This window comes from Heterodontus francisci, chromosome 26 (genome assembly GCF_036365525.1).
Source record: "Heterodontus francisci isolate sHetFra1 chromosome 26, sHetFra1.hap1, whole genome shotgun sequence".
Taxonomy (NCBI): Eukaryota; Metazoa; Chordata; class Chondrichthyes; order Heterodontiformes; family Heterodontidae; genus Heterodontus; species Heterodontus francisci.
Genome location: NC_090396.1, coordinates 30100443 through 30126850, shown reverse-complemented (window position 1 = coordinate 30126850; position 26408 = coordinate 30100443). Strand labels below are relative to the sequence as shown.

Below are 26408 nucleotides of genomic sequence, written 5' to 3'. Positions count from 1 at the left end.
AAATTGGGCTCTAATTATTCCTGGGAGGATTCCAGGAAGAGATGGGTTTTGCTACCCAATTTGCCAAATTTTAGTTTGGTGCTGGGTTTAACTGAAAATTTATTTTCCAAAAAAATATATAATCGAAAAGGAAGAATGTGCAGGGTTTTGGGGAGAAGGCAGGGGAATGGAACTGAGGGAATTGCTCTTTCAGAGAGCCAGCGCTGACACGATGGGCTGAATGGCCTCCTTCTGCACTGTAATGATTCTGTGATTGGTGAAAGATTTAGTTCTATCCAAACAAACGCGAGTGAGTTCTGTGCATTTATGAAGTAATCTATTGCAGTTTGAATCTGTTTCTTAGTTATGGAAGGAATCTTTGCCATGACTGAATGGATCTTAGTAGTTAACGGGCTGGATTTAGTGCTCCCATTGTAGCTTCCGGTAGCGGACCCAGAGGTGGGTGCCGTTGCCACTCGTCATGTATGTGGCCATCCCACTGAAATCACACAGTGGACAGCCAATTATCATAATGGAGGTGTAGGGCCCATTCAATCACATGATGGGGGAGAGCTTTGAGGTGCCAAATGCAGTATCTGGATGATTCCAGAGCAGATGTTGACACCATATTTAAAGCCTTGCTTTTTTTGTTGCCTTACTCATTTGCTATTCACTGCTGAACCCACAGTAGGAGTGACTCCTGGACCCCAGGCTCCCTGGAGAAGGAGACCGCAGTATGGCAGAGGCAAGACATTGGGTGGCGCCATGGTTTAGTGATGCCTCTCTGGGGATTCTCCTCCGGTCTGCAAAGGAAAGGCGGGAGGACCTCTTCCCCAGGGATGGTAAGAAGAGGTCCACCTGCCTGAACAAACAAGCCTGGATGAAGAATGCAGAGGAGGTCAGCAACCATGGGGGTCACCCCCCGCAACCCCCGAACTTGGGTGCAGTGCAGAAAGAGAGTCAACGACCTTCTTCATTCTGCCAAAGTGAGTGCTCCACACCTCTCCTCTTTGGGGCTTGCATGTGGCTATATGGGAGGCAGCATGACATGGGGAGAGTGTGACCACAAAAGATGCTGAAAAGGGGCACAGGCACCTTATGAAGTTCACCCCCATTAACTCCCCTGAGAGCTGACGTGGGGATTAGCCATATAAGAAATCCCAGCAGGGAATGAGGGGCTGCCATGAGCATACCTGTCCTGTTGCTCTTTCGGCGAAGCATTACTATCCCCTTCTTTCCACTTGCAGGACAAGTGGGCCCATAACAACAGTGAGCAGAGGAATTCCAGACATACGGTCTCTCTTGCCAGCGCAGGAGGCAGCACTGGAGTTAGTGGGGATCCAGGGCAGCCCCTCAATACCGAATGGTGAGACTGGAGTCTCCGCACAAGAGAGTGAGGATTGTCTTCAATTGACATCCAACACACTTCTGGAGATACACATCATGCATGGATATCATGATGAGATCTGCACAGTCTAACCCACACATTCTTGTGTTCTCTCATGCAAGTCAGAGTCTGCAGGAGACTCCAGCAGAAGGGGAACAGCCGTCAACCTCCGAGGAGGAGCAGTCAGAGGATGCACTGTCACATGACTCTCCTGCACTTTCGACCAGCGCAGATACTTTCACCTCAGTGGGTTTCCACTCGGCTTTAGAACCAGTCACAAGCTGGTGAGAGCACTGGACATGCATCCGAGCACCTGGCTAAAGCTGAGGCCTCTGACAGTTGGAGGACTGTGGATGGCCAGGCTCATGCTGAACTCCAGGTTGATGACAAACCACGGAGGTCTACAGCACAGGGCATGCTGGAGTTGCAGAGAGGGGTAAGGCAACATTTGGCAGAGATGCCAGGGGCAATGTGCAGCCATGAGCGGATGATGGAGGAGTCCATCTATGCCATGTGTGCTGCCATGTCTCAGGCGTGTGAGCACGTCTTCCTCCATCGAGAGGTTGGCAACCCTCATGGAGAGTCAGATCCCAGAAATGTGCACAGATCTGCACACCATCACCTTGGGCATGAGCTCAATGCAGCAGTGACAAGGCAAAAGAAGTCATCTCCAGGTCCTCATCCTTCTCTGGTCAGCAGCGTGGTTCAAGTGAGCCTTGAAAGGGAGGAGGAGAGGCTGACTTCAACAGCTGGGGGTTCCCCTTCGGGCACTTGGAGTGTGGTGACCAGCTCCTCAGCCCCTCCGCCAGTGAGCCCAGATCCAGCAGCCATGATGCCTGAGGAGAAGCCTGCAACAGTGCAGGAAATCCTCAGGCATCCGGGCCCTCTAGGCCTCAGGCAGCCAGAGGATGGCTGCTGAAGTCATCATAGGCCAAGGGGCAGCCTGATGAGCAGCCTCCATCCTAGCTGCTAGCACAGGGGTCACAACGCATAAAAGCACTTGAAAACGCAGAAAGAAAAAACACCTATGCACTTGGGCTTTCACGGGTGTTTGACATTTGCTATTTGTTTTGTGTTGTAAAGTGTTTTCATCATTAAAGTTAAGATTCATTGTGGAAAATACTTATTCTTTCATGCCTTAGTTGTGAGATGCTGACTTCACCCTTCTCCCTTAGTGGGCCACCAGTGTAAGCACAGCCCTCATTTGGTAAGTGTCTCACATGGGCCAGAGCCCATGGTTAAGCTGGACATTAGGCATGGAGCCCAAATAGATATGAGGCTACAGACTGAATGAATTGAGGTGAGTCTTTAATGATTTCAATCTAAGAGATCATCATGGTGGCTGGAAGTGGGGAAGTGTAAGATTGTCTCTTGCTTCCTTTGCCTGTTGCTCAATGTGCCTGGCCTCCGGTGCAAGGAGTTCGATATCCAGAACTGCCTGCACATCACCCTACACCGCGTCCTCCTCGTCAGTTGAGGAGCGGCGATCAATCACGTCCTCTTCATGCAAGGCCTCCCCATTTTGCAGTGCTAGATTGTGCAGAGCACAGCAGACCACCACAATACACAGGACCCTCGCTTGGGCATACTGCAGGGCTCCACTGGATTTATCCAGGCACCAGAATCTCAACTTTAGCAGCCCAATGGCCTACTCGATGTTTGCTCAGGTGGAGACATAGCAAGTGTTGTACCTCTCCTCTGCTGCAGTGCAAGGTTCCTCACAGGCGTCAGTAGTCATATCTTCAATAGATAGCCTTTGTCCCCGAGAATCCATCCTTGAAGGCAAGAGGGGGTCCTGAAAATCTGTGGCACCTGGGACTGTCAAAGTATGTAAGTGTCATGGCTGCTTCCTGGGAATCGGGCACACATCTGCAGGAAACGCTTTTGGTGGTCGCAGCCCTTCCTGTTAATGAAGGTGGCTAGTTGGTCCATTGGAGCCTTGATGGCCACATGCATGCAATCTATCCCACCTTGCACCTGGGGAAATCCAGGGATGGCCCCGAATCCAATGGCCCTCTTGGCCTGACTGTCAAGGTTCCTTCAGTAGCACACATAGTCGCCAGCCCTCTTGAACAGGGCATTGGTCACCTCCTTGATGCAGCGGTGGGCTGTTGCCTGGGAGACCTCGCACATGTCCCTGGCGGATCCCTGGAAAGATCCAGACATGTCAAAGTTAAGTGCCATGGTGATTGTCAAGACCATTGGCATAGGGTGACCACCGAATCAGATAGGTCACAAGTCATCCTGCAGCATGGCGCATAAGTCGGTGATGGACTCCCTGGAGAGCCATAGTCTTCACTGGCATTACCGCTCGGACATTTGGAGGTAGCTGATTCGAGTCCGGTACACTCTCAAGCGCAGGTGGGCCCTTCTTGGCATGGCCGGCTGCTGCTGCTCTTGTCATGGAGCTTCACAAGCAGGTGCAGCTGCCTCTTGGCTCTCTCTCCATCGGAGGTGCTGCAGCATGCCACAGGAATCCAATAAGACAGGGTGTATCAGAACCATGCCAGGTATTCAGTAGGCCTCCAGAGCACTGTCCTTGCAGAGACAAAGTTGCCTTGGCAGCTTTGCTTTTGCAACTCCTCTGAGCTTTCTCACTAATAGCCCTCAGTGCCCTCCCCCTTGCTGAAAGTCATCCCTCCCACCCAATAATATGGCCACCCATGCAGATCACCCTGCAGTATAGCCACCCGGCACCATGCCCACCCAGTAATGCCAGCCATCACCACGCCCACCCTACAGAGTGTAGAGCACTTCAAACTGACAATGGCTTCCACACCCGCCTCTTCCCCTATTCAGTGCTGTTCATGGCGGCCTTCCCATCGCGGCACTGAGACCTTGCCTCAGTACCTCCACCTTTCAATGGCTGGAAATCCAAAGATACGTGAGGGCTGCCTGTCATCCACTTACTTCGAAGCCCCCCACTGCATTGCTTTCAACTGCATGCAAATGAATTATAACTATACGTTCAGCAATTTAAATTACACTCCTGTCATGTCAGAGCAGCAACGCCGCCTTGCAGCTTTCCACCACTGAATAAATCCAGAACCGATGCCAGATTTCTGGGCGGACACATCCAATACAATTCTCCAGTCCCCCGCCCAACACCTCGATTCCTGTTCCAAACAGGCTCCCTAAATCCAGCCCAACATGGCTTGCATTTCCCAATTAGCCCAAAAAGAAACCATTTGGATTTTAAGGATCGCTGGAGTTTATCTTCTCTCCCCATGTGTAGTTGTGAATGTATTCCTGAAAGTACTGAGCCTTTTCCCTGGATGGTGGAGCACTTGGAACATGATTAGTGAATATGCAGCCAGATCAGTAAATATACTGAGGGACCCTCTCTACCCTGCTGGATCTCAAAGTTACCATGACAGCTTGATATTCTCTCAAATAATCCTTGTGCAGCCTGCACTAGAAGTAGTAATTGAACGCTTATCCAAATGCAACCAGTATGAAAATTACTATATCAATAATAACTGAATGAGTCTTCTACTGAGCACCCAACCAAGAAATAGTTTATATGATAATAAAAGCAAAATACTGCAGATGCTGGAAATCTGAAATAAAAACAAAAAGTGCTGGAAATACTCAGCAGCTCTGGCAGCATCTGTGGCGAGATGAGCGAAGTTAACATTTCAGGTCAGTGACCTTTCATCAGAACTTTAGAAATAGTTTATGCCTTGTATCGTGATTAAAAACATGAATCAATCAGCAGCATAGCAAAACCCAGACAATGTTGCATGAGGAGAGTGGGATAGTAGGTTTGCAGATCCGGAAAATAATCCTTGGCTAAGTGAGTCACCTAGAATCTGTTAAGTATCACCAGGGCTTCACTAGATACCAACAGTAGGAGGACCAAGGCTCCCTGTGATACAGATGAAAGATGGCTATTTGGGTGAGGTACCAGAGGGACCACCAGTTCTTGTGGAAATATTTCCCAGCAAGCAACAGTAGGGGGCGAGAACTTTTTTTGCTAAAATTAACCGCGAGGTTCATGTTGGTAGTGTGTAAATAATCCAGAAATTTGTGACAAGGAAGAGATACTCTGTGAGTTGCAAATCATCACAAGTTGCTGGAAGTAAAAGAGTAGAAGAAAGGGACTAGCAAAGACAATAATAGAACCCATGCTTTTAAAAATGAAACAAATTGACCATTCTTTGTTATGTAGTCACTACACATTAGTGATTAAGAAAGGTTTTGTTACTTTAAGAGGTTATTCTTACCAGTATTTTCTACAATATAATTCAGAGAGGATTCAATAGCATTGAAGAAACCATCAATGATCATTTCATCAATGTGGTCAACATATGCCTTCCAGACACTTGAAGTTTCATCAGCTTGGAACAGACTCAGATTTTCCTGATGAATTGTAAAATTATTATAATATTAGTCACAAATAATAAGTCAAATAATAATACCTCATGCATTTAATAGGAGTAAATCTCTTACGACTATTTATGACATCTTTCAAAATGAAATAATTCCAAAATAAGTATACCATTTAATCCATTTGAGAATCGAATATCATTGCTGGATGTAATGTGATTATGTGAAGTATTTACCTTCATTGTACAGAATAAGCAGCTCAGTAAGAAAATATAGGCTGGTATTCTAGCAGATTTCTCACCACATCAGCTGTCAGACTCTGCAGGACTTGCCTCTGCTCTGGCCATAAATCATCCCTTTAAGTCTCAGCTTAGTCAGAGTCCCAATATTAAACTTGCCAACAGATTTTTGGGCTATTCTACTCCTTTAAACAATGTTTATCCTGTCCTGCTGAAGCACCCTGCCTTCTTCCTCACTGCCGGGGGCTGCCATCCCTCTGGGAGCTTGACCTACACGCTTAAACAGTCCTAATCCAAGTACCTGGATCAGGTTCACAGCAAGGTTGGGCCATTAATCAGGAGTCCCATCCCTCATCCTCCAGCGATGGACCACCCTGGACGAAAATCTAACCTTGAGACTCTTCAGTGCAATGCATAATTTTTAATTATCTGAATATTGTAATTTCTGAAGGTCCAAACACTACACAAGCAGATCTACAATCTCAGGCCAGGAAAGCATTCACTGCAGTTATCACTAGATTATCAGTTATTAATGGGCATAAAGCGAGAATGATTGATCAGAAAAATGGGTAGAAATCCATTGCACCGGACACTAAGAATGTGAAACTCACTACCACATGGAGTGGCTGAGGAAAATAGCATAGATGCATGTAAGAGGACCTGAGATAAGCAAATGACGGGGAAAGGACTAGAAGGATATGTTGATTGTGTGACATAAATTAAGGTGGGAGGAGGCTCACGTGGAACATGAACACTGGCATGTACCTGTTGGGCTAAAGGGCCTGTTTCTGTACTGTAAAATTCCATGCAAGATTTCCTCCCATTTAGCACCCATTCAATTTTTTGGACATTTTGTATGTTGTGTTGTTTTCTGTGTTTTGTGTTGATCCGTTTTCAGTTAACTATATTAAAATTAGACCCAGCGACAACATTTAAATTTCCACACATTTTCCCACTATTTACATTGATGGTTCTGCCATCTCCCCATCTAAATAAAATGGACAGCCATGGTTGTTGAGAGAAATGCACGTGGAGAGCATTTCACAGTTAGGTTTGTAGCTGTGTTTTGAAGCTAGTTCTGAATGCTTTTCTTGCGACTTTCCTGTTTCCACTTGGTTGGTCAGAAGGCTTTGTTTAGGTATCTTTGGATCAAATGGCTCCAAGTCTGAAGAACGAAGAATCAGTCAGCCAGCCAGCCTCATTAATCGGGCCGAAATGGCAAATTTGTCATTAGAAGTTAGGACTCTTCTATTTTTTTATTCGTTCTTGGGAGGTGGACATCACTGGTTTGGCTGAGTACACTTGAGGGTAATTGCTTTGCATTGGCTTCTCCCAATCTGCATCTAAGTTCTCTGGACAAAAGTAAGTGAGATGCACTTTTAGAGAGAGCACACATCTGGTAACCTATATGAGGTATTCTGGAAGCTGTAGTTCTCTGATGTCATTTTCCTTTTTTATTAATCTCTTCCACCTTTTCGATAAACTCTCCTCCCTGCTCATCTCCCTATAAACTTCTAGCCATTTATTGGATGGAAAACATTTTTTCAAGATCATCACTCCCTTGAAGGCGACCCTCAAGAGAATTTTGGGGCAATCTGAATTCTAGATATGAGTAGAAAGAGGAGTGGAGCAGCATCCGTCAGCTGGTAACTGAGCAGAAACTTAATCAGAGTGACTGGGATAGGGGGTACAGTAAAACAGAATGAAAAACTGAAAGGATCCAAAATTAATAAGTTAAAAATATCAGGCACTTTTTTTTTTAAAGGAAGAAGTTTCAATTGACTCTGGATTATGTCTTATTGTATGAAGATATTACCTATGCAAATTTGAATATAATTCAGCGTTCAAACTATTCAGCCTGTACAATGGGATTCTAACAGTTTTTGTACCACCTCACAACATTTACTTGGCATTATAGTTCTTTGTATTTTATTAAAAAATGGTGTGAGGGAGTAATTTAAAATATTTACAACAAGGCGTAAGCTAAGAACAAACAGTCCAGAGGCTTGGCTGGAAAGTTTTTTGTTCCGTGGAATGGTCTCTCATAGCTCAGAGTTCTGATCTCGCCATACCTTCACCAATGAGTGGATTTTTTCACCCGTTTGTTTAATAAAACTGTAGCGTTTCTCAAGCCTTTCATTCCTGTCATCCAGATTGAGAAGGGCATCCTTTTTCCCTTCCTTTCTTTCAAAAACAGGCGATACCCATGTCTTCATAATATTCAGAATTGCAGCCGCATTGTCTTTTGCTTTCTGTACGCGGAACTCCAAGTCATGAACCATATCACGGACTGTTTGGATATATTCCCAGATGCCTTACAAAATATTAACAAGAATGTATTAAGTAAAGGGAGATACTGACACGTTATTATTTATTAGATTTGTTCTAATAAGCCACAATTCATCTAGATTTTCTTCTATTAGCTTGTTAATTATTATCTCACATCACTAGGATTTTCTACCTGTTATTATAATTCATTGTCATGTCTTAACATGCTACAGTCAAGCTCTGGCGAGATTCTGATCAATTTCACTGAAGTAGTTGTTAATCTTAAGGGAATGCTATCTCAGTACACTGACTAAACAAAACAACCTCATTAGAGGTTTCGAAAGGAATAGGTTGGTACTTGGAAGAAATGCAAGGTGATCAACTTTTTAACAGAGCAGCCAAAACCTCATGACTGGGGCCCTAATAATGTGCAAGAAACTGCACAAGAAAGACAAGAATTTAGCCTTCCAATAACAGCTGCCCAAAAACTGACTCTGGAAACTCTCCGAATAGCTTGGCATTCTATAGGCTGCCTGCTTAATGAAACTATTTTCCTAGAAATTCTCCTTCCTGGGAGAAGTTAAAATCTTCTTAAAATTTCTCAACCCTTCCTTCCCCAACAGCAACAAATCATTTCCTTTTTTTTAATGATACGGCATTTGGCATTTCAAACATATTTTTAAAATATTATTTTTCCAGTTCAGCAGCGTGTTCAATTCTGCAAAGCTTGTGATTCGTTTACAACAGTGGTCCCTGCATAACTTCTAATGTAGAGTGGATGTCAAGTGCAAATTAATTTATTACCTTCATTCTTCCAATTCAGTGACTCTTCTGCCTCCTTTATTTTGGAGTCAATCTGTTGTACCTGCTCCTTTATGAGAGGAAATTCCACCCGCAGGACAGATTTTAGGACCTTATTATACCAGTTTGCGGTCAGCTCCAAGGTAGCCACATACTGTCGGTATGATTCTTTCAAGGCATAGATTTCAGCTGCAGTGTCGGGAATCTTTTCTGGATGACGTGCCTCTAAGTATTTAACCTCTCGTAACACTGAGACCAGCTGTGAATTGCATAGAACAGCCAAGATGGAAGAGAAAGATAATGCACATGACTGATAAATATTCATTTTCGTCTCAGGTTTATCCCTGAAGAATTCAATTTGAAATAGGAGCACATTGATGAAGGCCATATAATCTTAAATCAATGCAAAATAATACTAATTCCACATTAGTCTGGCATGGCTTCTGGCTCTAGTGGAGATTAAACCTGCTCATAATCCCTGTAGGTTGCTATAGTTAGATTATAAATTGTCAGTCCTCTTGTGACAGTTGTTGCACGTTACAGAAATGACGACCAGTTGTCCCACACTGACACAAAATGTTGGCACTAAACAGAAGACCCACATGGAACTGAAACAATATTAAGAGGGTGGTAAAGAGCAGCACTGCACCACACAATAGCAGAACTTAGGTTTACACCCATGAATTCAGTGGTAAGTTTTTCAGTCTCAGCCCACTGTTGGGAGGCACTAAGCGATAAGTACAGTTCAGGCTTCTTCTGATAAGGAGAGAAGAGAAATTTGAAATGTTAGCCACTCAGGATATCAAATCCTGTGCTCAGTGTTATCTGGGTAGCAGAGCTTTGCTGAAGTAAATCTTCCAGCGCAGTGCCACAGGTATGTAAAGTGGCCGCAGGAATAAAAAGTGTTCAGTCCCAAGAAAAACACAGGCAGAAATAACAAATGTGTGGATTTAAAAGTAAAATTGAACAGCAGAATGAGACTTCTTAGCAGAAACACAGCGCGATGGCATGTGGCTCTTTCCTACCACTGGGGACTGCAGTACAGAGGATTCCTAATGCAGAGACCGGCTGGAGGTGGTGAATTTGTGTAAGTTTGCTGTATTCCTACTAAGACAGCTGGCATAGCTGCTTTCTGATGTGTTTTATTTTAATTCCCACAGTAATTTCCATTAATACTGTTCACAGCTCCTTGCATATCTGGGGTACTGTGCAGGAGTCATCAGTTAGATAGAGATCCACAGATCAGATGCGGGCCAGTTGCTGGATGCTCCTGCTACAAATCTTTGTACCTATGCTGGTGCTTCCAATTCATCTGCTCTCCCAGGTCATAATATTGAGGCTCCTCGGTGCCTGCCCAAAACAGAGTGTTGCCCCGACCCATGTCTTCACCTGAGCTCTTCTGTTGCTGCTGCTGCAAAATGACCTAAATCTTGATGTCATTGTCTCTTTATCTCCACAAATGCATAAACAAATAGGAGACAGAAATAAAAAGGAAAGTAAGAGCCATGAGAAAGAGGGAGAGTTGTGAAAGTGGGCACAGAGAGAAGTGAAAGGAGAGAGAGAGAGTGAGTGAGAGAATGAGGAGATAGACAGGGAGAAATAAAGAGAGAGACAGAGAAGCATATGCAAAGGACATAAATGGCATGGCCCAGGATTTTCAACAAATGATAAACATGGTCGACTCTTAACTGCCCTCTGAAATGACCTAGCAAGTCATCCAGTTGCAGTAAACCGCTACAGAAAAGTCGAAAAAGAATAAAACCAGACGGACCACCCGGCATCGACTTCGGCACCAGAAACGACAAAGACAAACTCTGCCCAGTTAGCCTTGCAAAGTCCTCCTCACTAACATCTAGGAACTTGTGCCAAAATTGGGAGAGCTGTCCCACAGACTAGACAAGCAATAGCCTGACAGAGTGATACTCACGTAATCATACCTTACAGCCAATGTCCCACACTCCTCCATCACCATCCCGGGTATGTCCTGTCCTACCATCATGACGGACCCACCAGATGTGGCAGCACAGTGGTATATAGTCAGGAGGGAGTGGCTCTGGGAGTCCTCAACATTGACTCCGGACCCCATGAAGTCTCATGGGATCAGGACAAACACGGGCATGGAAACCTCCTGCTGATTACCATTTACTGCCCTCCCTCAGACAATGAATCAGAACTCCTCCATGTTGAGCAATATTTAGAAGAAGCACTGAGGGAACAAGGGCACATAATGTACTCTGGGTGGGGGACTTCAACGTCCATAACTGGTGGCTTGGTAGCACCACTTCTGACTGAGTTGGCCGAGTCCTGAAAGACATATCTGCCAGCCTGCAACAGGAAATCAGGGATAGGGAAAAATTGGCCTGACCTCATTCTCACCAATCTACTGGTCGCAGATGCATCTGTCCATGACTCTAACATTACCATCAAGCCAATGTATCAACCCTGGTTCAATGAGGCGTGCAGGAGAACATGCCAAGAACAGCACCAGAAATACCTAAAAATTAGGTGCCAACCTGGTGAAGCTGCAACATAGGACTACGTGAATGCTAAACAGAAGAAGCAACACGCGATTGAGCAAAGCAATCCCATAGCCAATGGATCAGATCAAAACTCTGCAGTCCTGCCACATCCACTGATGAATAGTGGTAGACATTTAAGCAACTAACCAGAGGAGGAGGCTGCAAAAACATCCCCATCCTCAATAATGAGGGAGCCCAACATGTCAGTGCAAAAGACAAGGCTTAAACATTCGCAAACATCTTCAGCCTGAAGTGTCGAGTGGATGATCCATCCCGGCCTCCTCCTAAGGTACCCAGCATCACAGATACCAGTCTTCAGCCAATTTGATTCATTCCACATGATATCAAGAAATGGTTGAAGGCATTGGATAGAGTTAAAGCTATGAGCCCTGACAAAATCTCGGCTCCAGTACTAAAGACTTGTGCTCCAGAACTATCTGTGCCCCTCGCCAAGCTGCTCTAGTACAGCTACAACACTAGCATCTACCCGAAAATGTGCAAAGCTGCCCAGGTATGTTCTGTCCACATAAAGCAGGACAAATCCAATCCGTCCAATTATCATCCAATCAGTCAACTCTCAATCATCAGCAAAGTGATGGAAGGTGTCGTCGACAGTGCTATCAAGTGGGTCTTACCCAGCAACAACCTGCTCACCGAAGCTCAAAGGAGCTGAACTGCAAAGGTGATGTGAAAGTGAATGTCCTTGACATCAAAGCAGTATTGGACCGAGTGTGGATTCAAGGAGCCCTAGCAAAATTGAAGTCAATGGGAATCGGGAAAACTCCACTGGTTGGAGTCGTACTGTAAGGCATCTGGCCTGTTTCTGTGCTGTATAACTCTATGACGCTATGACTCTATCTCTTGTATTTTTGTTATGCTGTGAGGCATTTGTTAATATCGCCTGAATTTCTGTTCATAAGTAAAATGTAATCAGTTATGGTGTGGACAAGCGTGTGGAGCTCACCAAAAACAGCAAAGGACATCTGGATGAAGGGAGGAGAATTCAGACCGAAGACATCATCGTTGGAGGTCATACTGGGCTTTTTAAAACTAAATGACAGCGTAACTGGAAAAGGACCCCCACATATACACACACACACACACACACAGATAAGTCATGATATGCCATTGATGTGGTAGCCTGGACTGTTAAAACATCAGACAGCCTGTCTACAGCCATTCTCAAGGACAATGGCCTTTTGAAATATGTGTAAATGGTTTCCTTCTTGCCTTATCAAGATGCTGATATCACATCCATGGGTGGCATGCACTAAAGAACGCCTCCTGCAGAGAGCAGGCTATGACCACATGCAGGTGGTCTTGCATAGCCAGGGTGGGATTGATAAGGCACTGAAACTTAATCAGCTCACCCAATTCAAAACATTGCTTTATATGTTGAGGGACCAGGGTCAGAAATGGGTATAAAACCACAAGGATATTGTTGTTGCAGCCGGGATGTATGACTTGGTCAGTCACAGGAGGTCGTGCAGAAGATATCATTCAGCGGATCTGACCACGCGGGAACGAACTTCTCTACAGGGTCTACTAAGCAACTGCCATTGTAAGTATATACTATTGCATAGTAAGTTAATAAAGGTGTTCCACAAGAAGTGGAAATTGTATCCAAAGTTTGTTTCGTGCCATTATACTCAGTACGGGGTCAGGACCTTTGAGGGAAAGTAAGACCCTCTGTTTAAGAGACTTACAATACCTAACGGAAAGGAAGATGGTTGTGGTGGGTCACGGCCAATCAACTCAGTCCCAGGACATCACTGCAGGAGTTCCTCAGGGTAGTGTCCTAGGCCCAACCATCTTCAGCTGCTTCATCAATTACCTTCCCTCCATCATAAGGTCAGAAGTGAGGACGTTCGCTGATGATTGCATGGTGCTGAGTACCATTTTCAACTCCTCAGATACTGAAACAGTCCATTTCTGCATGCAATGAGACCTGGATAACATTCAGGCTTGGACTAATAAGTGACAAATAACATTCACGCCACACAAGTACCATCTCCAACAAGAGAGAATCTAACCATCTCCCCTTGATGTTCAATGGCATTACCATCACTGAATCCCCCATTATCAACATCCTGGGGGTTGCCATAGGACAGAAACTTAACTAGACCAGTCATATAAATACTATAAGAGCAGGTTGGAGGCTGAGAATTCTGCAGCGATTAACTTAGGAACACAGGAACATCGGAACAGGAGTAGACCATTTGGCCCATCAAGCCTGCTCCGTCATTCAAACAGATCATGTCTGATCATCTACCTCTAGGCCATTTTTCCTCACTATCCCCAAATCCCTTGATGTCATTTGTATCCAAAAATCTATCAATTTTTGTCTTGAATATGGTCAATGATTGAGCTTCCACAGCCCTCTGGGGTAAATAATTCCAAAGATTCACCACGCTCTGAGTAAAGAAATTCCTCCTCATCTCAGTCTTAAATGGCCTATCCCTTATTCTGAGACTGCGTCCCCTGGTTCTAGATTCACCAGACAGAAGAAACATCATATCCACATCTACCCTGTCAGGCCCTGTAAGAATTTTCTAAGTTTCAATGAGATCACCTCTCATTCTTTGAAATTCTAGAGAATACAGGCCCAGTTTCTGCAATCTCTCCTCATAAGACAATCCCACCATCCCATGGATTAGTCTGGTGAACCTCCACTGCACTCCCTCCATGGCAAGTATATCCTTCCTTAGATGAGGAGACCAAAACTGTACACAATACTCCAGGTGCGGTCCCACCAAGGCTTTATACAATTGCAGCAAGACATCTTTACTCCTGTACTCAAAACTCCTTGCAATGAAGGCCAACATACAATTTGTCTTCCGAATTGCTTGCTACACTTGTATATGGGGAGGCAGTAGCGCAGCAATATTGTCACTAGACTAGCAACCCAAAGACCCTGGGTATTGCCCTGGGGACATGGGTTCGGATCCCACCATGGCCGAAGGTGAAATCTGAATTCAGTTAACAAAAAAATCTGGAATTAGAAAGCTAGTTTAACGATGGCCACAAAACCATTGTCGATTGTCATAAAAACCCATCTGGTTCACTAAGGTCCTTTAGGGAAGGAAATCTGCTGTCCTTACCTGGTCTAGCCTACATGTGACTCCAGACCCTCTTAAAGTCTTCTGAAATGGCCGAACAAGCCACTCAGTTGTATCAGACCACTACAAAGCCAATAAGGAATGAAACCGGACAGTCAACCTAGACACCGGAAACAACAGCAGCAAACCCAACTCTGCAAAGTCCTCCTTATTAACATCTGGGGGCTTGAGGAATACCTCAAAATGAGGTGTCAACCTGGTGAGCCCACAACTCAGGACAACTTGTGTGCCAAACAGTGTAAGCAGCATGCGAAAGACAGAGCTAAGCGATCTCACAACTAAAGGATCAGATCTAAACTCTGGAGTCCTGCCACATCCAGCTGTGAATGGTGGTGGACAACTAAACAACTAACTGGAGGAGGTGGTTCCACAGATATCCCCATCCTCAACAATGAGGGAGCCAAGCACATCAGTGCAAAAGATAAGGCTGAAGCATCTGCAACAATCTTCAGCCAGAAGCGCCAAGTGCAGGATCCATCAGAGCCTCCTCCTGAAGTACCCAACATCACAAATGTCAGTCTTCAGCCAATTCGATTCACTCCATGTGATATCAAGAAGTGACTGAAGGCACTGGATACTGCAAAGGCTATGGGCCCTGTTAACATTCCAACACAGTACTGAAGATCTATGCTCCAGAACTTGTCATGCCTTTAGCCAAGCTGTTCCAGTACAGCTACAACACTGGCATCTACCCGGCAATGTGGAAAATTGCCCAGGTAGGTCCTGCACACAAATCCAACCCAGCCAATTACCACCCCATCAGTCTACTCTCGATCATCAGTAAAGTGATGGAAGGTGCCATCGACAGTGCTATCAAGCAGCACTTGCTTAGCAATAACCTGCTCAGTGACGCGCAGTTTGGGCTCCGCCAGGGCCATTCAGCTCCTGACCTAATTACAGCCTTGGTTCAAACATGGACAAAACAGCTGAACTCAAGAGGTGAGGTGAGAGCGACTACCCTTGATATCAAGGCAGCATTTGACTGAGTATGGCATCAAGGAGCCCTAGCAAAACTGGATTCAATGAGAATCAGGGGAAAACTCTCCACTAGTTGGAGTCAGACCTAGCGCATACGAAGGTCATTGTGGTTGTTGGAGGTCAATCATCTCAACTCCAGGACATCACTGCAGGAGTTCTTCAGGGTAGTGTCCTAGACCCAACCAACTTCAGCTGCTTCATCAATGACTTTCCTTCAATCATAAGGTCAGAAGTGGGGATGTTCGCTGAAGATTGTACAATGTTCAGCACCATTTGCGACTCCTCAGATACTGAAGCAGTCCGTGTAGAAATGACGCAAGACCTGGACAATATCCAGACTTCAGCTGCGAAGTGGCAAGTAACATTCGTGCCAACAAATGCCAGGCAATGACCATCTCCAACAAGAGCGAAACTAACCATCTTCCCTTAACGTTCAATGGCATTATGATCGCTGAATCCCCCACTATCAACCCTGGGGGTTACCATTGACCAGAAACTGAACTGGAATAGCGATATAAAAATACCATGGCTACAAGAGTAGGTCAGAGGCTAGGAATCCTGCAGCAAGTAACTCGCCTGATGACTCCTGAAAGCCTGTCCGCCATCTATAAGGCACAAGTCAGGAGTGTGATGGAATACTCTCCACTTGCCTGGATGGGTGCAGCTCCAACAACACTCAAGAAGCTCGACACCATACAGGACAAAGCAGCACATTTAACTGGCACCCCATCCAGCACCTTAAACATTCACTCGCTCCAAAACTGATGCAGAGTGGCAGCAGTGTGTACCTGCACTGCAGCAACGCACCAAAGCTCCTTTGTCAGCACCTTCCAAACCCGTGACTTCCACCACCTAGAAGGACAAGGGCAGCAGATGCATGGGAACACCACCACCTGCAAGTTCCCCTCCAAGCCACAGACCACTCTACCTTGGAACTATATCGCCATTCCTTCACTGTCGTTGGGTCAAAATCCTGGAACTCGTTTCCTAACAGCACTGAGGCTGTACCTACCCCACATGGACTGCAGCAGTTCAAGAAGGTAGCTCATCACCACCTTCTCAAGGTCAAGTAGGGATGGGCAATAAATTCTGCCCTAGCCAGCGATGCCCACATCACATGAACAAATGATATACAAAGTAACTTTTAGTGACTCATAAACAGGACACCCAGGTCCCTTCGGAAATCAACACTTCCCAACCGCTCACCATTTAAGAAATACTCCGCCGTTCTGTTTTTTCTACCAAAGTGGAACACTTCACACTTATTCACATTATATTCCATCTGCCATGTTCTTGCCCATTCACTTGGCCTGTCCAAACCCCCTTGAAGCCTCCTCACAACTTAAATTCCCACCGAGTTTTGTGTCATCAGTAAATTTGGAAAAATTACATTTGGTCCCCACATCCAAATCATTTATATAGACTGTGAACAGCTGTGGGCCAAGCGCTGATCCTTGCAGTACCCCACCAGTAACAGCCTGCCATCCTGAAAATGACCTCCTGACTCCCTAAAGACTGTCCACCATCTACAAGGCACAAGTCAGGAGTGTGATGGAATATTCTCCACTTGCTTGGATGAGTACAGCTCCAACAACACTCAAGAACCATCCAGGACAAAGCCCTGCATAATTGTCACCCCATTCACAATCTTAAGCATTCACTCCATCCATCACCAGTTCACAGTGATAGCAATGTGTACCATCTACAAGATGCACTGCAACAACTTGCCAAGGCTCCTTCGACAGCACCTGCCAAACCTGCAACTACCACCAAGAAGAACAAGGGCAGCAGAATAAGGTGCAGAGAATACCGGGAGAGATAGATAGTATTAGAGTAGAGAATAGTAAGTTATTAGGTGGGGGCAAAGTAAGTGAGCAAGTAATAAAGTTTGAATCAGGGTCACTGTCCATGTACGTGAATGCACAGAGTGTGGTAAATAAGATTGGTGAGTTACAGGCGCAGATTGACATGTGGAAATATGATACTGTGGCTATAACAGAGACCTGGCTCAAAGAAGGGCAGGACTGGGTATTAAGTATGTTTCCAGTCCAACGAGAAAGGAGGCACTGTTAGACTTGGTTCTTGGGAATGAGGTAGGCCAAATGGATCAGGTGTCAGTATGAGACCATCTAAAGGGACTCACAAATCCAGCCCACTGCCCCAATAGATGAGCCAACCCGAGATCCAGGGCACTCTTAGACTTTGACTAATAACTTAAAAAGTGATTAATGTTTGTAGACCTCTGAGGTAAAAGTAAACATCTTTTAATAATAGTAATTTCAAAGATGTAATCTAATCTCAAGATTCAGACAAAAAGTTTTGTGTTTACCTGAAACCCTCATCTGTAGTACACTTACAGCTACCAATTATTCTATATTCGAATCACTTTATTTTCTTTAGGATTCATACCAACCTTTGTGGTTTCTTCATGATATTCCAGCAGTGCTGTTATTTAGACCTTTAACTATGTGTGCCTGGAGTAGGGATGAGCAAAGAGAGAACTGAGCCCATCCGACAGAGACTGTTTGTTAGATCGGCAAACATTTTTAAAATCTCCACCTGTGCCACTGTACAGTCACTAGCTTTGAATCAGATCCCTCTAGAGTCTAGAAATACCACAGAGAAAATGAAGTAGAGAGAAGGCCAGATAGGCAAATAGTTTATCAAACTGTTTTGCTTTTTTGACTTTCATCGCCCAATTGCCTGAGACATTCTTATGTAAAATCACATTGGTTCCATAACTAAAGCTCAAGCTCAAAAAGTAATAAATACACAATGATCAATTACAGAGAAACAGCAGCCCTCCCCTCCCTAATACCTGGTTCTCTAGATTTATGTCTTGATGCATTTTTATATTTATAAAGCAGAGAGAGTCTTTGAGAGGAACAGAAATACTTTCCACGTTAAGCAGCTAATGACAGTAAGCATGCCAAGTTTGCGACAGCTCAGGTCAAATTGAGAGTAAAGCTCACTCTGCTCACTCCCCCAAAAACGCCTTAACTCAAAACACAGAACTCAGAACGGTACCTCCCACAGTACCTGTATAACATTCCCATTACCAGATCATGGCATTTCTAATTAAGATTGTTAATTTGTGCCAATTAGTAGGCAGTGTGGTGATGTGGGCCCATGCTCTTTAGAAACTGGGTTGAAATTGTCCAAATTGGTTTCATATAAGACATGTAACAGAGAGAAGAGACATTTATCTGTTGATCTGGCCTAGATTCAGGTTCAGCTCCCAGAACTAAAGGACAGAGTGTTAACCCACTGCACCACTTTGTTCCCTCTGATCATCATTTTCCATAATATATTAACTCAGTACGACTGCTGCAGATGTGATATTGGTTCAGTATTCTAACACACCATGAGTAAAGAGAGGGGAACAGAACATAGGAAAATACTTGGCAAGTAACCACCCTTACTCAATGACACTCCAACTGCAACAAGTAACCTCTACGTAGATTACCTGAGGATCAAAATTCACTGAGATCAGTTTTGTTTCTGGATCTCGTTTGAGGAGAGGTTGAGTGAGATTATACTGAGACTTTTCAGCAACGGTCTCAGACCATTCTAAATACAGCTTTGCCTCGTACCTAAAATAAAAGTGAAGAGATTTCAAAGTGAGAGTAGGCATATGTGGGAAGATGAATTCCTTAAGCCAGTATCTACTCAACAGATTCAATATTATTACAAGTAGCTCAAGAAGCATTGAAACTGGTAACACACTTGCCTCTGAGTCACAAAGTTGTGGGTTCAAGTCCCACCTGACCACAAAAATCAAAGCTGACACACCAGCATGGGGGGAGTGCTGCACTGTCGGAGGTACTGTTTTTTTGGATGAGAGCATAAACCAAAGCCCCGTCAGCCTTCTCAGGTGAACATAAAAGCTTCCACGGCAGCATTCAAAGGAGAGCAGGAGAGTTATCCCTGGTGCTCTGGCCAATATTTAGCCCTCAAGCAACAGCACAAAAACAGATTATATGGTCATTATTACACATTGCTGTCTGTGGGAGCTCGCTGTGCACAAATTGGCTGTTGCATTTCCTAGATTACAATAGTGACTACACTTCAAAAGTATTTTCTCAGCTGTAAAGCGCTTTGGGACATCCTGTGGTTATGAAAAACGTTAGAAAAATGCAAGTATTTCTTTCTTTGTCTTTTTATAGCACCATGTCATCATCTACTTTTTTATGGTGCATGAAACAAATCAAATATCAATATCTAAGTCAGATATCCAGGTCAAAGATTCCTGTGTAACAGTGTGAATATCTTGCAGACTGCCTGCGAATTTACTCTGGGGAAGGTTCAATGACACGCTCCTGGGTCTGATTAGGAGCTCTGTACTTGCATGATGTAGCATCCACCATGACTGGTTCTGAGGTAGTTGGTGATTGTCCACTGTTCACGAGAAAGGTTTGATCCTTCAAGCTGTACTGTAGGGTAAGGAATCTCGATAAGGAATCCATTGGGTATGTCACAGTTAGTCCAAGCATTATGTCATCAGTCATCAATGCTAAAGGGAAACTCATGAAGGGCTTTGGCAATTGTCCAAAATGGCCTTTTAGATTCGAGACAAGTTGCCGGTAGGTTGGTCTAGTCGGCCTGGATCAGAAAGTCCTTGCTAATGTAATGTATCAACTGGAGACTGCATATTCATGGCATAGGTGTGGTTGTGCAACATTTATAAGCACAGGTAACCAAGGTGTTGGTGTTGATAAATGCATACTGGTTATAATTCTTATAGTAGAGTTCAGCTGGACATGAATGGATTTGACATGTGGACTTGATAGCCATTACAGTAGAGCTCTGCTCTCTGGCTAGTATAAAAAAATAGAAACACCAGTGCAAGTTCTGCTAGTTGGAGAGCTTGAGTGTCTGCTCCCCATGTAGATCCAGTAAGTTTCTGGATCAGGTTGACCCTACTTTTAGTTTCTTCCCAATTATCTGCAGATGCTGCCGATACAACAGGATGTGATTGAGTGCGACTCCTATGCCTTTTGGAGTTTACTTCTGCACCGTAAAAGGAGACATTCAGAGCGTGGATTGCTTGAGGTGGAATGTCAAAGTACTAACCATGGGTCAGTTGGTAGCACTCTTCCTTCTGGGTTCAAGGCCCACTCCAGGATTTGAGCACAAAAATCAAGGTTGATACTCCACTGCAGTACTGAGGGACAGCTGCACTGTTACAGGTGCTGTCTCTCAGATGCGATGTTAAACTGAGGCCCTGTCTGTCCTCTTTGGTGGATGTAAAAGATCCCATGACACAATTTTGAAGAACAGGGGAGTTATCCCTGGTGTCCTGGCCAATATTTAGAATTTTAATCAACAGTTCAATCAACATCATAAAGAAAGATAATCTTGTCAATATTGCATTGCTGTTTGTGGGAGCTTGCCATATGCAAATTGGCTGCTGCATTTCCTACATTACAACTGTGAACACACTTCAAAAAAGTACTTCATTGGTTGTAAAGGGCTTTGAGTGTCCAGTGGCCATGAAAAGTGCTATAAAAATGCAAGTCTGTCTTTCTTTTGCATCTATGACCGAAGTTGCCATCAGCAGTAGACCTTGATCCTCTGTAAATCACTGGTCAGGGTCTCCTCGGTGGAGGACAGATTCTTGTTTTGTGTGGCCAAGGCAATGTCATTAGCACATGCAAATTTACGGGACTATTTACAGACAGACCACTGGTGCAAACATTGAACAACAAGGGCTCCGGGACAGAACCCTGTAGAAGTCCATTGTTCAATGTTCTAAATCCACTCTTCTGACTGCCAGTGTGCACACAGAAGCGTCGGCTGCTAAGCATGAAGTTGAGAAGATGGATTATTGTCCTGCAAGGTAAAATGGTGGAGAGCTTGAAAAGTATTCCATGCTTCCATACTGTGCCATACACCGATGTCAGGTCCACAGATGCTACAACAGTCTTGAGTTAGCACTGGAAACCTGCTTTGACGTCTGTTGTTAAAGCTACCACTTGGTTGCAACAGATTAAGCAGCTCTGGAAGCCAACTTTCTCCTTAGAGATGGTTGGCTCCATGGTGGGGGATAGTCAATGGAGGAGTGGCCTCTCCAGCACTTTATAACAAGTGCAAAGTAAAAAGAGATCGGGCGGTAGCATTAAGTATGTGACATTTAGCTTTTCCACAACTCTTTCACTGGATCATTTAATCAAATGAAGTCTCTCATTACATTTGCAATGGTTTCCTTTGTTGTGAACCCAATAAAATTGTTTTTACTTCATTAGGTGCACCACATGTGGGTGTCATCAGTGGCAATAATTTCCTCCAATTGCAGTGTGTAGTGACATCCTAAATAAATACAGAACAATTACGCTCTGGTCACGATTTCCAGAAAAACTAAATGTATCTAGGAAGCCAGAAATAGCAACTGGAGAAAATCTTCCTGCATTTGTTAACACAATTGTTGCACACATTGACCAGAGGAAATCATTCTCACTGATCGCTTAGATCTATAAATTCATAACTCATGTAATCTTGTCCAGCTTCTCCACAGAAAATCAGAAGCATAAAGAAATTAGGTCCAGGACAAATACATTTGAGCTGAAATATAAGAATTGTACACGTTGAAACATCTTTTGCAGTTTGAATTTCATTCAGGAAGCTGATGGTCAAGGCTGCCTAAATCATGACGCAACATCAGAATCTATATTTTAACCCACACTACTGAGGATAATGGCTGAAAATACAGCCAGCATCACCACAGTGTCGTTGGTTCAGCACATTGGAACACCTGTACACAGAATCTTGGATGCACATTCTGCTGAATTCCAGATCACAACTCTAAGGCTATGTTGGATGGAGACTTAGAAACTACCCACAGAAAATAGGGGAGAGAGAACACAATGCAAAGAAATTAATGAATGAATCAGGTATGTCCAGGCAATGATGTCACAACTTCTGGAATCACAAATCATTTCTAACCAACCTGGTTCAATTTTTGGGAGGAGGTTGAGAGATCAGCAGTGGAGGTAAGTAACCCACCTGACACTGCATACTTTGATTTTCAAAGAAGAAGACTCTGATAAGGTGACACACAATAGATTTCTGAATACAAGAAAGTTCTATAGGATTAGCGGACAGATTTTGGGTTGGATAAGGAATTGCTTGTATTTGCATAGGCAGAAGGTTAATGGCAGTGGCTCTGTATAGAGACCAGTTATTCGTACAGTCCCCCAAGGGTCATTGTTGCCTTTCCTTATATATATGAATGATCTGGATGAAGGCATCAAGGAAATTGTCCATAAATCCATGGACAATAAAAGATTTGCGTGGGCATTTGGATCATAGGTTAGGAAAACAGATTACAAGCACATCGAGATTCTATGGGGGAAATGGGACTATGTGTGGCAGATGTAATTTAATATAGATAAATATGGTGTTGTGCACATGGGTAGAGTCAGTGCCAAGCTTGCTTGCATCATGTAGAATTGCAAGCTTAAGGTCGTTGAGTAGAAGAAAAACTTGTCTCAGGGACAAGTCAACCTTTGAAACAAGTTGCCGGCTCATGCGGTGAGTGGAATTTCACTGCAAGCACTGAAAAGGAAGCTGGATGAGTTCCTGGCTTGGCCAATATCAGTATACGTAGAAGATAGATGGTTTATTGGGAATATGTCTCCTGGGCACTGTAGTTTCCTGGAGCTTGTTTGATTGCTTCTGTAGGTCAGAGAAGAATTTTCTAGAGATTTTCTTTCCCTTTAATTGGCCTAATGTTTTTGCGCCTCTCCCAGAAGGTTGCTTGGCTGGTGGTTGGTGGTGTTGGTGTTGGTAGTGATGGGGAGCGGGAATATGGATTGGGAACATGGTGTGCCTAAGTTGCACCGGGACAGTATGGAATTTGGTGGACTAGCTGTTTTCTCCCTGTCCTTTTTCATATGTTCGATGAGAATACAGTGATCTGGGAATAGGCCTTCCACCTACGCTCTCAGCAACAGCAAGAGTTTGCCTTGCAATACAGGAAAGTAGAAATATTTATTTTAGAATATGGAACCCAAAATATGGGACAGGGGAGAGAGAAAGAGACTGAGTATGTTGATCCAACAGGATGATGATTGTAAAATAAGGCTAAACTCCAAATGGTTCAAACTGAAATAAAAACAATAAATGTTGACATGAACAGCAGGCCAGTCAGGATCAGTAAAGAGATTTTGTGTGTGTACCCACCAACAGAACTCAGGATTCAGATTGCTCTGAATGAAGCAAAATAAAGACTTAACCAATTCTGAAAGCAATTTAAACTACAATATGGATTTTTATTGAAGAAAGAGTGAAACTATTAGGCACACAGAATATATTGGCAGTAGCTTATTTAGGTGAAAGTAAAAATACTGTTATTCATCAAGTAAAACCTGGATTGTGTGTGTATGATACTTTCTATGTATGTACCATCTAATTAACTGGAATCAGATTTTAAATTAGGCTAATTATTTTTCTGCATAGGATTTGTTACTTTAAATGTAATACAAATAACTTTTCTTAGACTATATACAATTAGTTATTGTATAAAATGTGGTGGTCACATTTGTAAAGGGATGTAGTTCTGAATACATCATTTGCCAACAAAACATTCAAAGGCCACTTGATCGTTTTCACCTCATCAGTGCTGCAGAATACAAGAAAATACCCAATAGGGAAACAAAAAAATGCTCAATAAAAATCCTCGAAAAGGGCATTAGACAAAAGGGAAGTGAGAAAGATCTGTGGTTTCAGAGAGCCACCTAATGTTCACAAAATAAAAGAACAGCCGACATAGTGAAATCAACTCTTAAATGCTGCCTGGAATACTTGTCAGACACACTCTTACACAACTGGGATTGACTTAAATTCTTGCGGATTCCAAACGCTTTCCAGACACAAATTTTGCTCATGTCCTGATTCCTTTACATAAGATGAAGAAAGCTACATGACCCATTTTAGTTCATCCGTCCAGAAAAACATACAGTCCTGCCATCATGGAATTGACTTGCTTCTTAAAAAATAAATCCCATAATGTATGTCTCCAGTACCTCCTTAGGAAGCCCATTTGTTTTGTTGACAAATTTCTGCATGAAGAGAATTTAAAATATCTTTACATACAACCATAGTTGTAATCAACTTTTCTTGCAGTACTGACCAATTGCTCAAAGCAGCGCTCTCTGGCGCTTCTCATTTCTCTGTCTATGGCTCAAAAAGAACTTCTTGACAGTGTGTAAAATGAGCTGAGCACTCTGTATGCCGTTGAGGCTATTAAACTGTTAAGCACTGTAGACCATATCCACTTATTTAATTACTGTTAGTTGAGTAGTGTCACAAGGACAGAGAACAGATCAAACAGAAGCTGAATGTTGTTGCCACTGACATTACCAGATAAACTATACACTGAAATAATTCAACCAGGGAATTTTCCAACAGTTTATCTTGTTGGTCTTTCTATGAGATTGCGTGGTTTGGGGATGCATGTTTGTACCATGTCTAAATAGGACGGACTTGATTCTTTCATTTTCCATCTTTCTCGTCATATGCTTGTAGCGTAAGCAATAAAAAGTACCTCACAATAAATTACAGATGGCTCGGAAAATAAACTTTCCCACAATTACACAAGCTGACAAACTATTTTGCTGCTACAACTCTGATAAGCCTATGGATGAGCAGCACTGTTGACCAGGAAGAAACACATCCCACCAGCTAACAATTGTCACCTTGGAAGTGTCCAGAAATAAATCAGACTTGTAAAACCTCTCTCTAATTATAAAGCATCATTGTACAGAAGTGGAGCAACTATTTATGTAATCCAATTGGAGATTAACGCTAACCAATTCATCAATTTATATAAATCTTCATGCCTCCAGCTCAGATGTCCCAAAGCAGTTTCAGTGCATGAAAATAGGTTTCTTGAGAACTACCTGATAATGAGCTGAGCCTGTTACTTACTGATCCAGGAGTTCCATCATCTCCTCATACTTCTGAATCATTTGTTTACCTTCAGACGAGTCCATGCACCTGTGGGAATTCACATGCATGTTAACAAAGGCAACAACGTTTACAAAGCATTTCAAATTGCACAACTTTTTGCCCTGCATTCCCAGACTCACTGCAAAATAAATACTTCCAACAAACATAAAATGTAAGAGAATCCTAAATGATCTGAAGGAAGATATGAATGTGCAGACTGGTTCCAATCAATCCTCTCCAATTCTGTATTGTTAATCTCCAAATCATGAGCCAGAGTAGATTAGGTGCAGATATTTTGCAGAAAATCCATTTTTCAGAGCACATTCAATAAGAGATAAAATGGTGGGTAGAAATCCGAATTGACACGATGTCTGATGTCACCAGGGAGAGGGAAGGAAAGGAAATGTTTTGCATTTATGGTGTGGCATCACGCTGCTCAGAATCTTCTCAAAGTGCTTTACATCCAAAGAATGATGTTGAAGTGCAATGACTCATTGCAAAGGCAAATGCTGCAGCCATTTTGTGTACAGTAAGACAAACAGCATTGAACCATATAATGTTATAGCACAAGGTAGGCTGCACAGTCCATCATTTCTGTACTGGCTCGCTATAAGGGCTATTCATTTGGCTCCATTCCCCATGGCTTTTTATGTTTTTTCCTTCTTAAAATATTTATCCATTTTCTTTTAAAATCTATCATGGATTCTGTTTCCACCACAATCTGAGACACTGTGATGAATACCAATTAACCTATCTGTGGTGGTGCTGGTTATGGGAGAAATGTTGGGCACAACACTGAGAGAACTCTATGCTCTTTTTTAATGCCCATCTGAGCAGTCAG

At 43.6% G+C, this 26408-nt stretch overlaps 1 protein-coding gene across 1 annotated transcript in view; it reads right to left on the bottom strand.

Moving 5' to 3' along the window:
• The window catches only part of LOC137384244 (dynein axonemal heavy chain 9-like), a 584247-nt gene that overhangs the window by 507197 nt on the left and 50642 nt on the right, over window positions 1-26408 (bottom strand). Inside the window, exons 11-15 of the mRNA XM_068057979.1 lie at window positions 25547-25615; window positions 19086-19212; window positions 9007-9262; window positions 8007-8248; window positions 5593-5728 (exon numbers count right to left, since the gene is read on the bottom strand). Coding sequence (XP_067914080.1) covers window positions 5593-5728; window positions 8007-8248; window positions 9007-9262; window positions 19086-19212; window positions 25547-25615 — 830 coding nt within the window. The remainder of the gene's footprint in view (window positions 1-5592; window positions 5729-8006; window positions 8249-9006; window positions 9263-19085; window positions 19213-25546; window positions 25616-26408) is intronic.